The sequence below is a fragment of the Typopeltis vanoorti genome, chromosome 20 (assembly GCF_054136105.1).
Source record: "Typopeltis vanoorti isolate ZY-2024b chromosome 20, IOZ_Tvanoo_1.0, whole genome shotgun sequence".
NCBI classification, from domain to species: Eukaryota; Metazoa; Arthropoda; class Arachnida; order Uropygi; family Thelyphonidae; genus Typopeltis; species Typopeltis vanoorti.
Window position 1 is genome coordinate 5,821,589 of NC_143568.1, and position 16,206 is coordinate 5,837,794.

The window sequence follows — 16,206 nt, forward strand, 5'->3', positions numbered from 1 at the left end:
CAGAGGTGATGATACTAAGGTGGAAGTAATGGAGAAGTCATATTTACCTATATGAGTTGCCAAAAGGTGTTTCACCTTATTATTAAATTTTTCTCAATTAGAACATGTTGGAAGTTTTTTCCCACTTGGTTATACATGTCCACAAGGAGATGTGCATTATGGGAGATACTAAGACAAGTGATGAGAGCTTAGTCCACTTTTACCACGAGTTGCCTCAGTCCTGAAGATACTTCAAGCGCAAACTTTGTTTGCTTACACTTGGATAAAGGATTAAACTAAATTTATTATAGTTTAACCAAATGGGAAAAAACTTCCAATGTCTTGCTCTAATCCAGAGAATTTAGTAATAAGATGAGACACCTTTTGGCAATTGTATAGGTAAATATGATTTCTTATTTACAATTTTTAGACAAATGGACGAAAATGGAAATCAATGTCAGAGGCACCACAACAAATCAGATTGCTTAAACAGTAATTTGACAAATCTTTTTAAATACTTCATCCTTAAAAAATTGACAGCTCTTAAAAATCACATTATATGCAATAACAAAAAAATTAAGTAATAAAACAAACTGAACAGTAAGTACTTAGGAAGTGGGTTAGATGCAATTTAGAAGTGACCCCTCAGCTGACATAATTATTATTATTATCAGATACCTCCAAGGAGTCCAAAGACTTATTGAGGGAGGGCACCTACTCTACAATTCTCCATCTTCACCACTCAATCTGCCAACTACAGCGCACTGCAACATCTACACCAATGACATCTACTGCCTACCACCATTAATATTTTCATAGACAATCACAAACATCTATGTCCATGGTTGGATTCGAACCTGCAGCCCTTTGGCTGGACAGCAGATGCACTAATCACTTGGCCAACCAGGTTGGCAGCTCTTAAAATTATTTATTTTTTAATATGGTTCTCACCAACAAAAGGTTATTAGTAAACCTATAATACATTTGTACTGGGATGGGATAATGATCTTTTTTTTACGGTTTTTATCAATTTTCTATATTTTTTCTGTCATTTTTTAATTTATATTTACATATCTTTGTTAAATGTTTTTCAACTTGGTTATACTATAAATTAAAAATACTAAAAATTATAATCTTGGTTTAATGCCGGCCTGGTTGGTCGAGTGGTACGGTATCCGCTTTCCAGCCAAGAGGCTACGGGTTCGAATCCCACCATGGGCATGGATGTTGTGATTTTCTGTGAACTAGTGGTAGTGGGCAGTAGATGGCATTAGTGTAGTTTCAGTTCATTGTAGTTGGTGGATTGAGTGGTGGAGACATTTAGCTGTAGAATGAGTGCCTCGATGAGTCTTTGGACTCCCTGGAGGCGTCATGTAATAATAATAATCTTTTATCCAAGCATAAGCAAACAAAGTTTGCACATGAAGCAACTTCATGGCTAGGCACAAGGATATGTGCTTTGCATTATGGGATACTAAGGCAAGTGATGTGAAGTAATTAGCCTCTATATATGAGATGCCCAGTCGTGAAGTTACTTCACGCACAAACTTAGTTTGCTTACACTTAGATAAAGGATTAAACCAAGAATATAATTTTTTGGCATTTTTAATTTATATATATAATTAAAATATAAAAAATATTTATAATTTAGTAATAAGGTGTGACACCTTTTGGTTACTTGTATATGGAAATATGACTTCTACATTACTTCAATGTTGGTATCATTTCTGAGTCTGGCTCCTGCTGATGATATCTTGGTTTTAGGCAAGATAAGTACTTTGGTTTTTGTTAGTTTATTTTTCACTTTGATTTTAATTTACTAGTGCTAGTGGTGGTTTTATCCCCAGTAGCACTGTTTTTTTTTAAGTAAATATTAAGATTGCTGGAAGTGCAGTTAATATCTGCATTAAGGATTACTTTTAGCAGTATCATATCTGCCATTTTATAGTAGCTCAAATAGAGTATTTGCTGGTGGTGTATAATTATTTCTATATCACGGGATTATTTAAATTCTCAGTCTTACAACTGAAAGTTTTTTTTCTCTCTCTCACAATCAAATGCAGAGGTTTTAGTCTTATTCCCCACCTGAGATAATGGTACCAATTCCTCCTAGGGTGTGAACTCTAAGAATTAAAATTCCAGGATGTGAAAAAGCAAGATGAGTGACTAAGGTTTTAAAAGAGATAGTTGGTGCTAATAAGATTTATTCGTTCACCCAGTACAGCGGAGGGAAATAAAGCTAATTCTCTTTTTACATGGTTTAGAAAACAAAAGCAATTCTATTTTGATTTAACAGGGTTCAAATGGTGCTTCTTTTTAAAATTTCTGTTTGAATTCAGTTCTGTTAAAAAGGATATTTCCATTATAATTATCATTTCCTAGAATATGTACCATTCTAGGAAATGAATGTAATAAGTTTTGTACTTGTAATATCAAATTAATAAAATTAATTATTGATTATTTTCGTAACATTACCACATTAATCACGAGGTCAGATAGTTCAGCTAGACAGAAGAAGAAAAGAAAAGAGCTATTTCTTTAGAAACTAAGATCCAAATTTTAGATCGTTTAGTTGCAAGAGAAGGTTCAACATCCTTAGGGAAATATTTTGGATTGAACGAAGCTACCATGAGAACGATTAAGAAAAATGAAGCAGCCGTTAGAAAATCTGTTCTTTATGGAACAAAATTACATGCCAAGTTGTCATTGTATACAAGAGACATTATAAAAGTGAAGATGGAAAAGGCCCTAATGATGTGGATAGAAGATTGCTCAGAAAAAGGAATACCTTTAGACAGAAATATCATCAAACAGAAAGCATTATGGGTGTACAAACAGATTCAATAAAGGAGCCAACAACATCAAATAACAACTGTATTTTTTCTGTAAGCAGAGGTCGGCTTATAAAATTTCTCAAAAGATACGCACTTCATAATGTAAAAATAAAAAGACAAGCCGTATCTGCAAATGAGCTGGCAGCTGCGAAATTTTTTTCAAACTCCAAAATAATTGAAAATGGTGGCTACACTCCTGATTAAGTTTGGAATGCAGATGAGACTGGCCTTGTTTGGGAAAAAATGCCAAGTAGAACTTATGTAGCGAAATCACAAAAAAGTGTTGGTGGCTTTAAAGCAGCTAAGGATCGTGTGACTATTTTGCAGCAATGCTTCAGGAGATCATATATTAAAACCATTACTCATTAATCAATCCCTAAGACAGTGGGAAATGAAAGGTGTGGATTTTAACACGTTACCAGTGCACTGGAAGGCAAAAAAAAGGATGGGTTACAAAAGAAATTTTTCATGAATGGTTCCATCAATGTTTTGTCCCAGAAGTTAAATATTTTGGTGGAAAAAAAATCTGGACTTTAAAGTTTTATTGATTATAGACAATGCGCCTGGCCTTCCTGTTTTAGAATATCCAATGTGGAATTTTGTTTTTTTACCACCTAATACAACCGCTACACCAGAGTGTGATCGCTACATACAAAACTTACTACATAAGAAGAACATTCTAATACATATTGTAAAACCTAGATAAGGATCATTTACTGAGTTATTGATGTGTGAAAGAAATTTTCTATTTTGGATTGCATCAAACTTGCTAAACTGGCGTTATCAGAATTGAAATCATCACCTTTAAATGCAGGCTGGAAAGCTACTTGGCCAGAATGTGTGAAAAAGAAAAATCCTGTACCTTTTGCATGCAACTGAATATCCTATTATCATCAGATTAGCACATGCAGTTGGCGGAGAAGGATTTGATGATTTTTCATCTGCAGATATTGAAGAATTGATAGTTGACAAGGCTGTTAGTGATGACGAAATAATAGAAGCTGTCCTTGAGCATCTCAATGAAAAAGAAAAAAGTGATCATGATGAAGAGAAAGAGAGATTCCACTCACTGCAGGATTAATCAAAGAAGGGCTTCAAATGGCTAGTAAATTGCAAAGTCATTTTCTTATACATGATCCAAATACTGAAAGAGCTGAACAATTTAAACATGAACTGAAGTCATGTATGGTACGATATGAAGAATTATACAAACATCTATTCAAAACAGGATCTCAATGATTAATTATAGAGTTCATGGTAAAAAAAAAAAAAAAAACAACCTTCAAAATTATTTGAAATTAGTGCTAATTTAGTTCCTTTTACTGAAGAAAATGTTTCGCCATTGCAGTATGAAGAGGATCGCCAAAGTGTTTGAAGTGATTTAATTCCAGTTTCACCCAAAAGGATGCGGCTACTCTCAGAAAGTGACAGCGAATAAAGTTTAACTAATAACCACATGCGAGGGCATATTTGGGAATTTTCAAATTTCTGTTTTATAACGCCAGTTTAAACAAATTAAACAAGAAATTAGTGACACACTACTGTATTTTCTTTAAGAAAGATACATATGTATATACTTTAAATAAGTATTTAAAATAAAAAAATATTCCATTAAAATTAAATAGTTTTATTCAATGATTTTCATATGTTTTGTTTGAAAATAACTTATTGTTCACAACAGGTTTTCACATCTGGAACCATTCTTTTATTTTTTCATATGCACTGTATTCTTTTTTACACGTTTTTTTCTAGAACCAATCTACTGCGTAAATGGAGAATTGGGTGTATTTAATTGTAGCTAAAGATATGGAAACAAAGGAAAAATTATTACATGGTTTTATTTTCAAACACAGTTATTCAACACAGTTATTCTTGTAATGGTCAGGAGCCAGGTAAAAACAGTAAGAAAATATAAACATTTCCAATGGAATATATAGAGAACAGTAATGAAATTCTTATACAGACATTCTCGAAATGGGGTAAGATTAGTCTTCTTCTTCTTCCTTTCACATATTAGGCCTAGTGGTCTGTTACGGAGCTATTTAGCTCTTCTAAGTAGTACCCATCCCGAGGATAAGGTGGCTAGCCTATGCCTCCCACTGTGTTCTATGTCTGTAAATGCGTGTGTTCAAGGGGCCAGTTTGCCAGCTTGCAGGAGGAAATACCCCAGATAAACTGGGGAGAAAAACCCTGTGGTCTACACCCAAGACCAGCTAACTTGGCTATGTCTGGGAAAGATCCTTAAGCTCCTCACGTTGGCAACAGGAATCGAACCCAGGACACTCCTTTCCCAGGCATATGGTTGCGAAGCACATAGCCACTTGGCTAACTGTGCGGACAGTAAGATTAGTAACATACGAAAGGGTTTACGAGGTGAAGATCCAAATCGGTTTTCTGGTGATGTCACCTTCACAATGGATATGGAGATGCCTATACTAAATTTTATCAACATCATTACAACTCAAGTTATGGTAAACTATCCTGGAGTACAAAGGCAGTGCCTGTGTTGTGGTTCATGTGATCACTTGGATGGTAACCGCCCCAAATCTAAATGTTTCAACTGCATGGAGATTGGATATATCACTAATCAGCATCTTAAACCTTGTCAGAAATGCAAAAGTTCTGAACACAGCATTAACACCTGTCCTTTTAGAACTTTCACTGAAAGAGTGGCAGCACTAGTAGAGCCAATTAGAACACCGTATATATCTGAGAGGCATAATGAAGAGTTCCCAGATCTTCCAATTTGGTCTAGTAAAGACGGTGCTTTTTAAACAACAACACTTGGTAAAATCACAAAAAGTGCATGACCAAACCAGTAAGAAATTAGCCGCAAAAATCCAGATCTGAAGGAACAACTTTCCCAATCAAATATAGATGGAACAACATCAGTTAAAATTATCAATAATGAACCTAGTATAACAACTGAACAGATACAAAATGAAATGCAAAAAGCATGAAATTGTTCTACAACGAGAAACTGGAGAAGAAACAGAAAAGTAAGTAAGACAACTGAAAGAACTTATATGCAGACAAGATCATCAAAAAGGAAAGACGAATTCATAAAAAAAAATTGAGGATAAAGAAAAAAAATAAAAAAAGGATTTTTTTATTTTTACATCTAAAAGAAAAAAGAAGTAATAAAAATGTAAAGATGGAGAAGGTTGTGAATCATCAAATGGGTTTTCAGGCTCAGAAGAGTTTATGGAGTATGAAGAACCATCTCATGCTAATAAAGGGAAAGCGAGAGATATAATTAAAGAAAACATAATCAAGTTCACTGATTCAAAGTTTTCTCAATGTGATTATCATCTACATGAAAAGAAAATAACTGGCTTCCAAATCAAGAATGATTGGCATGAAATTGAAATAATGGAAAGCAACTGCAAAAAACTGGAAAACAGTTTACAAGAAGCAGGCTACACAATTGCTCCTCATCAGGTTCATCGAAAATTTAGATGTTAAAGATTTACTAGTAACACTTCATTAATCATAGCATCTCCTTTTTGCATTGCCTCATTAAATGTACGAGGTTTCCACAGGCAAATTAAACAAGAAACTATATATAAACTTAAGCTATGCCATAATATAAGGTTTTTGTTTCTCCAAGAAACATACTTCTGAAGATATAAAGATATATAAAAACTTTAACAGATAGATATCCACATCTTTTTTATTGGAGCTTTGGAGGATTTAACAAGGATGGAGTAGCAGTTCTTATTCTTGCTCCCCTCCTTGGGTGATTCTGTAATATCTTGACAATAGACTGGAAATACTGTGGATGTGTAATAAGGTTTATAAATAATAAATTTAGTTTAATCCTTTATCCAAGTGTGAGCAAACAAAGTTTGCACCTGAAAATATCTTCAGGACTGAATGTGGTGTTGTACTACCTTACTGGGGTAGGGTAATACAACACTGGGCAACTCGCAGCAAAGGTCGACCAAGCTAACATTACTCCTATCATATTTGAGTGATAATCCTTTCTTTGTGGAGACTGGAATTGTATTGAAAACTCCACATTAGACAAAATAGGAGGACACCACAGAAGTTGAAAAGTGGGATATGCAGAGTTAAAAACATATCCCACTTTATCAACAATGTTTTTAGAGAATGACATATACAATCACGTTTTGCAATCCTAATCTCCAGACTTACACACATATGAATCAAGGTATCGTTACCTGTCTTCATTGAATTTAGATCTCTTCTTCCCTTATAAATAAGATAATTCATGTAAAACATCTTGACAACAACATGTCTGATCATAATCCAGTTCCACTGCATGGAACAAGTAGAGATCAGTTCTGGACCAAGGAGACTTCCACCAAATTTACCACTGATCTTTTCAACAAAATTTCAGATCCTCTGTTCAACTTGGAATAATGTTACCTGGAATTGGGATATGTGGTTAAAATCCAAATAAGTAGTAAAACAGAATATGATGGAATGGTAAAAGGAACAGGCTTTCCTCAAAAGAAAAAAGTTAAAAGATTTATATAAAGAGAGAAGCTGGTTCATAGCAAACCAATGCAATAGAATGTAGCAACATCATTAAAAACATTAATATAGAGATAGAACTGGATAGCAGAAACAAGTAGAAGAAAGAAATTTTAAAATATTTAAAAAATTTTAAAATTGTCTATTGAAGAAATTTCTTCAATAGACAATTCACTAAATTCCACAAAGAAAGGATTATCACTCAAATCTGCATTGATGGTGAAGACGTCCACCACTCAAGATCTCCTTCACTCCTTACAAAAACACTACAAAAATCTGTTTGAAGACAATAGCATTGTTGAAAGTTATAACTCTTGGAACATTAATAACTTTCCTGTTCATATCCAAGATGGGCTTAACAGCATTACAACATCTGAAGTTACCACAGTAACTTCAGATGTGTGTCTCGCATTCTATAAAGAATGCGAGACACAAAAATCACCAGGACCTGATGGTCTAGAGATAGAACTTTACTGTGAGGCCTGGAATTTTATTTCTTTATCTAATACTAACTACAAGATATGTTTCCACATTATCAATAATGGACTCAAAGTGGGAATGAGATAAATAATTAAAAGCACACAGGTGTATGGAGTTCCAAGCCAAGCAGTAGAATTTAATCTATTTCTGTTTTTAATCTTTTCCACATCCTCCAGCAAATTGGTGTAGGTAAAAATCTGCTATCCATTACCCAAGGAGCCTATGCCAATTCAACTGCCTGCCTCCTAGTTAATGGGTTCCTGTCAGATCTGGTCAAAATTTAAAAAGGAATCAAGCAAGATTGCTCTCTTAGTCCATTGCTCTTTGCATTGGTTCTTGAACCTTTCTTACAGGAAGTCGACAATACAGTGCTGTGCGAGGAATAACAGATACTTCAACTATGAAGGAAAATGAGGTATTAGCATATGCCAATGATGTAGTGGGCACTTCGAAGGATAATGATTCCATATATCTATTTTGGTATTTTGGAAAAATTTAGCGAGATCAGTGGATTAACTACTAATGGTGACAAGACAAAATTAAAAGTTTTTGGAAAGTGGGATCTTGGAGGCATTCCTTTTAGGCTAACCCCTCATCAAACTTGGAATTCCATTCTCCACTTACCCAATATTACCAGTTCAAGAACTTTGAAACCTTAGAAGACTAGAAAATATGCCACTTTCCTTTTCTTCTAAAGCCATAGCTCAAATCATAATCTTTCCTGCTCAGCTGTACATAATAAATATAGACATCACAGAAGCTGAAGAAAAGCAATTATATAGTAAGCCTGTGCAATTTTTTTGGTCCAGTCTATACCATGAAGTTAAAAAGGAATTTCTTCAGTTTTCAAAGAAGCACAGAGGATTTGGGCTTCCAGTCTTAAAATTCCTATTTAAGCAATACAGCTTCAAAAATCCATAAAATATTCCAGATCAATCACAAATGTGCAGATCTCCTGGGCATTCATTTTCCCCTATTTGGAGTAAATGATTATAAATGTCCAAAAGCTGAGCTTGTTCCCGAATACTACAATACTCTGGCATTGACATTTTTCCATTAAAAATAAATAAATTTGTATAAAGAAATCTTTAATCTCTTTCATTAATTTCTTCCACAGTTGGGTACTGACAACAACACTTTGTTTCATAGCTTATTGAAGTTCCAAGGATATTCTAACAGGAGGGATCTTGCTTGGATAATTGCATATGGCTGACTTACAGTCAATACTGTCAAAATGGAGGTACTTTAACATCAGCGATCCAATCTGTGACATCTGTTACCAACACTGGAAACAGTAGAACATGCATTCAACAGCTGCCTTCATGCTCTGCGTTTTGAACAGACTATGTAATGTGTTGGGCATTCCATTATTTACAACAGAAAAAGTTATTTCTTTGCAGCACCCACCACCTGTCAGAAATGGAAAGAGAATTTTGATTTTTATAATTAATGAATTAAAATAGCATTTATGGAAAGTTAGAAAGAAACATGGATATGAAAACCAACAATATGACATCCAAATACTTTGTAATATTGTATTATGGAACTTCCATTGTTCAGTCAGACAATTTTTGTATTTAGAAGAATTCTAGGAGATATCAAATTTCTGACTAGATGGTGTAGACCACCCACATTATGCAATATTCACCATGGGAAAATAAAATTCTGTCTATTCTTGCTATGAGAGGATTTTTTTAAATAGCTCCATCCTTTTAATTCTCATAGACAGGCTTATACGTTGGTTATGTATTATTAAAACACTTAAGGAATTGAAGAACGTAGTTAAAGATATAAATTAAATTAAACTTTAATAAATATTTTCCGATATTTCGGCAACGTCACGTTGCCATCTTCTAAAGGAACTTACAAAAAAAGTTACGTGCACATAGGCACTACAACACAGAAACTGAGAATGAAGAGATGAAGCTATTGTTCTCCTAACAGTCCTGATGGTGCCCTCTAGCGGGCTAAGTAGGTGTTCTTGGCCATTGGGCTGAAGGTCTGCTGATGTAGGCCTTTATGGAATCCGCCTCAGCCCTAAGAATTTCTTAGGGCTGAGGCGGATTCCATAAAGAGTCTTTCAAATTTGTATTTGCTATGGTGTATCACTGTAGCTTTCTTCCACCGTATTCTGTGGCGTGTATCCAGAGCATGGTCCGCAAGCCCAGAATGACTGTATTTGTGAAAACGGATGTAGTCCTTGTGTTCCAAAATTCTGATATTCGCTGTCCTGCCTGTTTGGCCAAAGTAAGACAGTTTACAACTGCAAGGGACCTGGTAAACACCAGGTAGGTCTAGGGGAAGTGGTTGGTCTTTAGTGGAGCAGATAAGGGATGCCAATTTTCTGTAAGGTTTGTAACAGGAGGTCAGGTCATGTTTTTTTAAGATCTTGGTAATCTTTTCCGAGGTGCCTCGGATGTAGGGAATGGTGATGGATTTAGAGTAATCCTTGTTGTGGAGGGGGGGAGGGGATCTGTGGTTTGTAGGTTCTAATATTTTTTGGATTTTTTTGGGGGGGTAGCCATTGGCTGAGAAAGTGTTGAGGATGTGATTCAGTTCGGTGTTTAGGGCCAAGTCGTTTGAACAGATTAATTTAGCCCTGTTGTATAGTGTTTTCACTACTCCATATTGTTGTGAGGGGGGGGGGGGTGTTGGTGAATGTATCTGCCTGTATGGGTGGGTTTTCTGTAAACTGAGAAAACCAAGGTTCCATTAGGCTCGCGGGTAACTAGTGTGTCTAGGAAAGGGAGGCTGTTGTTTTCCTCTTTTTCCAGAGTGAATTTGATTCTGGGGTGTTGGTTGTTTAAGTGTGTTAAGAAGGAGAGAAGCGTTTCAGAGCCATGTGGCCAAATAGCGAACACATCATCAACGTAGTGAAGCCATATGGTTGGCTTTTGTGGGACAGAGGCTAAGGCTTTTTCTTCAAAGGTCTCCATAAAGAAATTGGCCAAGGGTGGGGAGAGTGGTGAACACATGGCTGTCCCCTCTATTTGTTTGTAGAATTTTCCATGCCAAACGAAATAGCCTGAATTCATTGTGAACTGAAATAAGGCTGAGATATCAGGAGAAAATTTAGCTTGGATTAGCTCTAAAGGTTCCTTGAGTGGGACATTTGTAAATAAAGAGGAGACATCAAAGCTGACCATTATGTCAGTATGTTGGAGTGTAATGTTTTCTATGCTGGCTTTGAAATGGGCTGAGTTTTTTATGTGTGATGGTGTGTTGCCAGTATAGTGTGTGAGCTCTTTGGCCAAATGTTTAGCTAATTTGTATGTGGGAGAATCAATGCCATCCACTATGGGACATAATGGCACATTTTCTTTGTGTATTTTTGGAAGTCCGTAAATACGGGGGAGGGGGGGGTATAGAGTTAAACGGCTTTAATCTGTTGGTAACTTCTACAGGCCAAGAAGTGACTCTCTTAAGGAGCCTGTGAAGTTTTCTAATTTGAGAGTTGGTGGGATTGTAATTGACAGGGAGGTAAGTGGCCCGATCTAATAGAAGAGCATTCAGCTTACCTGTGTAGTCCTTTTGGTTACCAAACCTCAACAAATTTGGTTGTATGCGACTGCCCCAAATTTGGGAGGCCTACATCAGCAGACCTTCATTCCCAGTTTCTGTGTTGTAGTGCCTACGTGCATGTAACTTTTTTTGTAAGTTCCTTTAGAAGATGCCAACGTGATGTTGCCGAAAAATTGGAAAATATTTATTAAAGTTTAATTTAATTTATATCTTTAATACGTTGTTCAATTCCTTAAGTGTTTTAATAATCCTTTTAATTCCATGTGGTCATATAGTCAGTTGCAGGGATGACTGGAGAGCAATCCCATGCAGAGAAGGCTAACTCAAGGTAGTTAACTGAAATAAGGCTAATCATCTGGGTATCAGTCATCTTTGCGCTTTAGTTTCAATTGGTCTTTTGGTTCTTCATTTATATGAGATTGGTTAAAAAGAAAAACCAATAGCATTTGGCAATATGATGATATAAAAGAGCCGAGGCCTTTTCTCTATCTCTCATGCTATCTATCTGTCTTTTCTTTCTCTTAATACTATCAGGCTCTCTTGCATCCCCTATACTAACTACTCTAAACCTATGATGAGCACCCCTTTACTTTTTCACCTCAATAAAGGTCAAAATCGGTCTGAGTAGTGACACTTTCCATAATGCACAGCATTAGACATGTCTGTAAGGATATGTGGTTTGCATTATGGTATACTAAGGCAAATGATATAAAGTCTTTGGCCTCTATATACGAGTTGCCCAGTTGTCAAGTTACTTCATGCACAAACTTTATTTGCTTACACTTGGATAAAGGATTAAACGAAGAATATAATTTCTTGGCATCTTTAATTTATTTTTACATAGTCTGAAAACCCTGCTCTAGAGATCAAATATGGAACTTTTTCAGGTGACTTCAGGCTTCCAATAAGCAAAGCATTAATCTCACACCAGGTAATTAAATTCATTGCCCACCTAAAGGTAGTTACAAACTTCAATACCCACAGTGGAATTCAAGTCGGTGACCTGTTTGTTGGAAGGCAGGTACACTAGCCACTCAGTCAACCAGGCCGCAGTTTAAATTGATTAGAATGTGAAACCTCCTATGAAATTCAAGAAATATTACAACAGCAGAATCATCAAACAATGCCTTAAACTGATTTAAAGTGCCTACATTAACAACACATTAAGGCAATGCATTCCACTCACCAACCACTCTCTAAGCAAAGAACCTGTTCCTCACTCCCTTCTTATATAGTTTCCAGGGAAGGCTTTTTGTTCTACCTTCTCCTTATTCAAAATATCTTCCGTCCTAACCTCGATAATAACCCTTGACTAATTCATATGTTTCAATTATATCCCGGCTCCTCCTATTCATGAGGCTTTGCAATTTACATTCTTTCAATCTGTTTTCTGTCTTCATACTCCAGATTCCAAAAACCATTAACCACTTTTATGAATCTTCTCTGGACACTTTCTAACATAACCTTGTCACCGTGAAAAACCTGGTGACCAAAGCTGTGAACAATAATCCATACAAGGCCTTATACAATGAAATCATAACCTCTTTGTTTCTGCATATCATGGTCCTCTGAATCATTGCCATTATCTGATGTGATGACTTCACAACTTGTTCAATGTGGTCATTGAATTTCAGAGACCACATTTGTCCACCACCACCAATCCCAGAGGTCTCATTTCCTCTACCTCCTTTAAAGTTTCCCTCACTAAGTGTAAACTTTGTATCCCATCATTGCTTACTAAATTTCAAAATCTTACATTTGCAACATTATTATATGAATGTGCAGTTTCACTTAATTGCCCATTCATACAATCTATTCAAGTCCTCCCATAATATCTGCTGGACTTTGCATTGCTCTCCTCAGTTTTGCATCATCAGCAAACAACAACATATCACTAGGTAAACCTATCCCAATATCATTAATATACAAATTGAACAACAATGGTCCCAAAACTGACCCCTGTGGCACACCACTAGTGCCTTGCCTCTTTCAGAATACTGCATCCCCCCATATACAACTTTCTGATACCTATCCGACAGCCAGTCACTGATCCAACTCAGAAGTCTGTTATCCATTCCCATCAATTTCAATTTATTTAATAGCTTGTCGTGTGGCTGTTTATCAAAAGCTTCTGCAAAATCTAAGTATACCACCGTATATGCATTCCCCTTGTCCAAGACATTTGTCACCTTGTTATAGGACATAAGTAAGTTGGTAAAACATGATCTCCTTTTAACAGCCCATGCTGACAAGTACAGAGAATACTGATGTTATCAGCCCATTTCTGTATCCTAGTTCTCGTCAATCTCTAGAGTAGCTTTAACTACAACTCCAGATATTCAGATTAGACTATCATTTTTAGACATAGCCTTATCACCACCTTTGTGCAGTGGAACAATTTTACATTCTTTCCATTCCCTTGCTATTATAAGACTCTTGCTAAACAAGCATTCCCAATGCTACTGCCAATTCTCTGGAACATTCCCTTAAGAAACATGGTGATATGCATCAGATCCTATTGCCTTATTGACATCAAGCTTATTTATTTCCTCATATATCTCCTGCTCACTCATAATTAAGCCATCTTCCCCTATGTCCTCAACACTTCAGTTTTTCATGATTCACTCTGTTGAGGATGAAACTCCCTTATAAACTGTTTGCTGAATACCTCAATGATGACTTCTGCAGCACTTATGATTCTACCATTTTCATCCATCATCATCATCTTACCATAATTCTTCCTTCTACATTCTGAAACACACTCTCTCTAGGGTTTTTCTTAACCTGATTTGATCATTATTGCTCATACTGTAAATTTGCTGTTCTTTCCAAGTGAATCACCTTCCTAGCCTACTCTTTATACTCCCAGTGTTACCATTATTCATCTTGTGCTGGCTCCACAGTATCCTCTTCTTCCAAACATCATGCTTAATCCATTTATGCATCAATTTCACATGTACTATATTCAGTATCTTAACGTTTGGAATATATTCACACATCAATGTTGCTAAATATCTTTTGGTCAGTTACCACATAGCATTTATCTTCCTCCTGCGTAATACCTCATTCCATGCTATAGCTCCAAGCTGTCTCCTAAGCTTTTCATAATCATCAGACTTGTAATTCCACATATATCCTTTCCTCACAGAAGTCTTCATGTAGCTAGTCACAACCTAGGCAATCACTTCATGATCACTCATTCCAACAATTTTTGGGTGAGTAAACTCAATCAGCGAAACCATTTCATTTCCCTTATTTCTGATGGTTTTGGCATTTGTAAATAAATGCAGCTATTCACTTTTAGGTCTATAACCAGTCCTGCCCATGCCACTGGTAGGTTGTGATTTCCCTACATCTAACTATTCATAATTAAATGTTGTCAGTTGAATGAACCTCCCACAATGAGTCTGCCAATTCCATGGAGGGTGTAATAATAATAATAATGTCTTTATCATCACTTAGCCTATTTATCTCTTCAGACAACCCATTCCTATGCTGACCATCCCCATAAACACATTCACTTCCAACTTCAACATTAACTTCTACTTCCAACATCCACTCTCCTTATACTGGCCACCTTGATGCCCCTGTTTTCCTGTCCAATTTGCATTCTTGTTCTATCATTATTATTACTTACACTACTATTCTCATTTGCAATCACTCCAATCTCACCAGTTCTTCTCTCCTGATCTTTTGCTTCACCCTTACTTCCTCTGCTGTCTTGCCCACATCACTTGTTCCTCCTTGCAGCAACTAGTCTAACTGACTCACACCAAATCCATTCAAATTCAACCTATCACTTTTGAACATTTTCATCCTTCCTTCAAATATATCCCATGCATTCACAAACTTCACTCCCTTCTCTTCACTACAGCCCTGACAACATACCATTCACGATTCCTGCTCTTTGTCTCAACTCACCATTATTATACCCAGGCAAGCACACACCATCCTTCCAACCATACTGTTATATTTCATTCTCTAAAACAGTCTCCTAGTATCCATTCTTACATGCCATTTATGTCTAAACAAGTACTTTGTGCCAGCCAACAATGACTGCCACCATCAGTAGGCTCGCTTGTTCATCTGCTTCTTTTATCTGATGCGTCAATTATCCCATTAATTCTCACTCCTCGAAAACACCTTATGACATCTCTCATTTACCACACTTCTAATAATCTTGTTTAGTTATAATATGGATGAAAACATACAAAAGTTTCTATACTATCCTATCTACTGAATCAACAATAACACTTTCTATAGAATGAATTAGTATTTCAAACAATTCTGTTCTTAACTGTTTTAATTTTATAGTAATTTCTGGTTTATTACTTTTCAGAAAAAAAAGTACAACTAAATTTAACCAAATTTCTTTCTCTATTCTATAATCTAATTTTTAAACATTCTATTTAGGAATCAAAATCTGTGTGATACAAATATGACTGAAATTGTAACATACTAGGATCCAATACCTTTTTATATATTTTTAATATCTGTTCCTTTTTACTTGCAACATTTTTTCTCAAGTGTTTAGGGACTACATATTCAGGACTGGTTTTTAATTTATAATCTCCCATTGTCTCTCTAGCAGCCTTTATAGTTTCATCTTCTCTAGATTCACCTTCTGCCCTTTCTGGCTTTCTGGCATTCAAAATATCCCACTGCATGATGAGAAAGTAAGCAAAATGAATAAAACCATATATACATATAAGCAAAACAAACAAACAGATGCTCTAAGCTGTATATGACTGAAAGTCAAATATACTATTCCATATTAACTGTTGGCAATGTGGATATATTCCCAATGAAATTCAAGCAGTATATATACTATTCCATATTAATTTAAGATATTAACTTAAATATCAAATTTTGAAAATGATCATGCTTTATA

General features: G+C 35.6%; 1 protein-coding gene across 1 annotated transcript in view; it reads right to left on the reverse strand.

The window, feature by feature from the left end:
- Positions 1-15,982, reverse strand: part of LOC150095207 (cilia- and flagella-associated protein 44-like) — a 267,172-nt gene extending 251,190 nt beyond the window's left edge. Inside the window, exon 1 of the mRNA XM_090410619.1 lies at positions 15,788-15,982. Coding sequence (XP_090266745.1) covers positions 15,788-15,982 — 195 coding nt within the window. The remainder of the gene's footprint in view (positions 1-15,787) is intronic.
- Between the last annotated feature and the right edge of the window lie 224 nt (positions 15,983-16,206).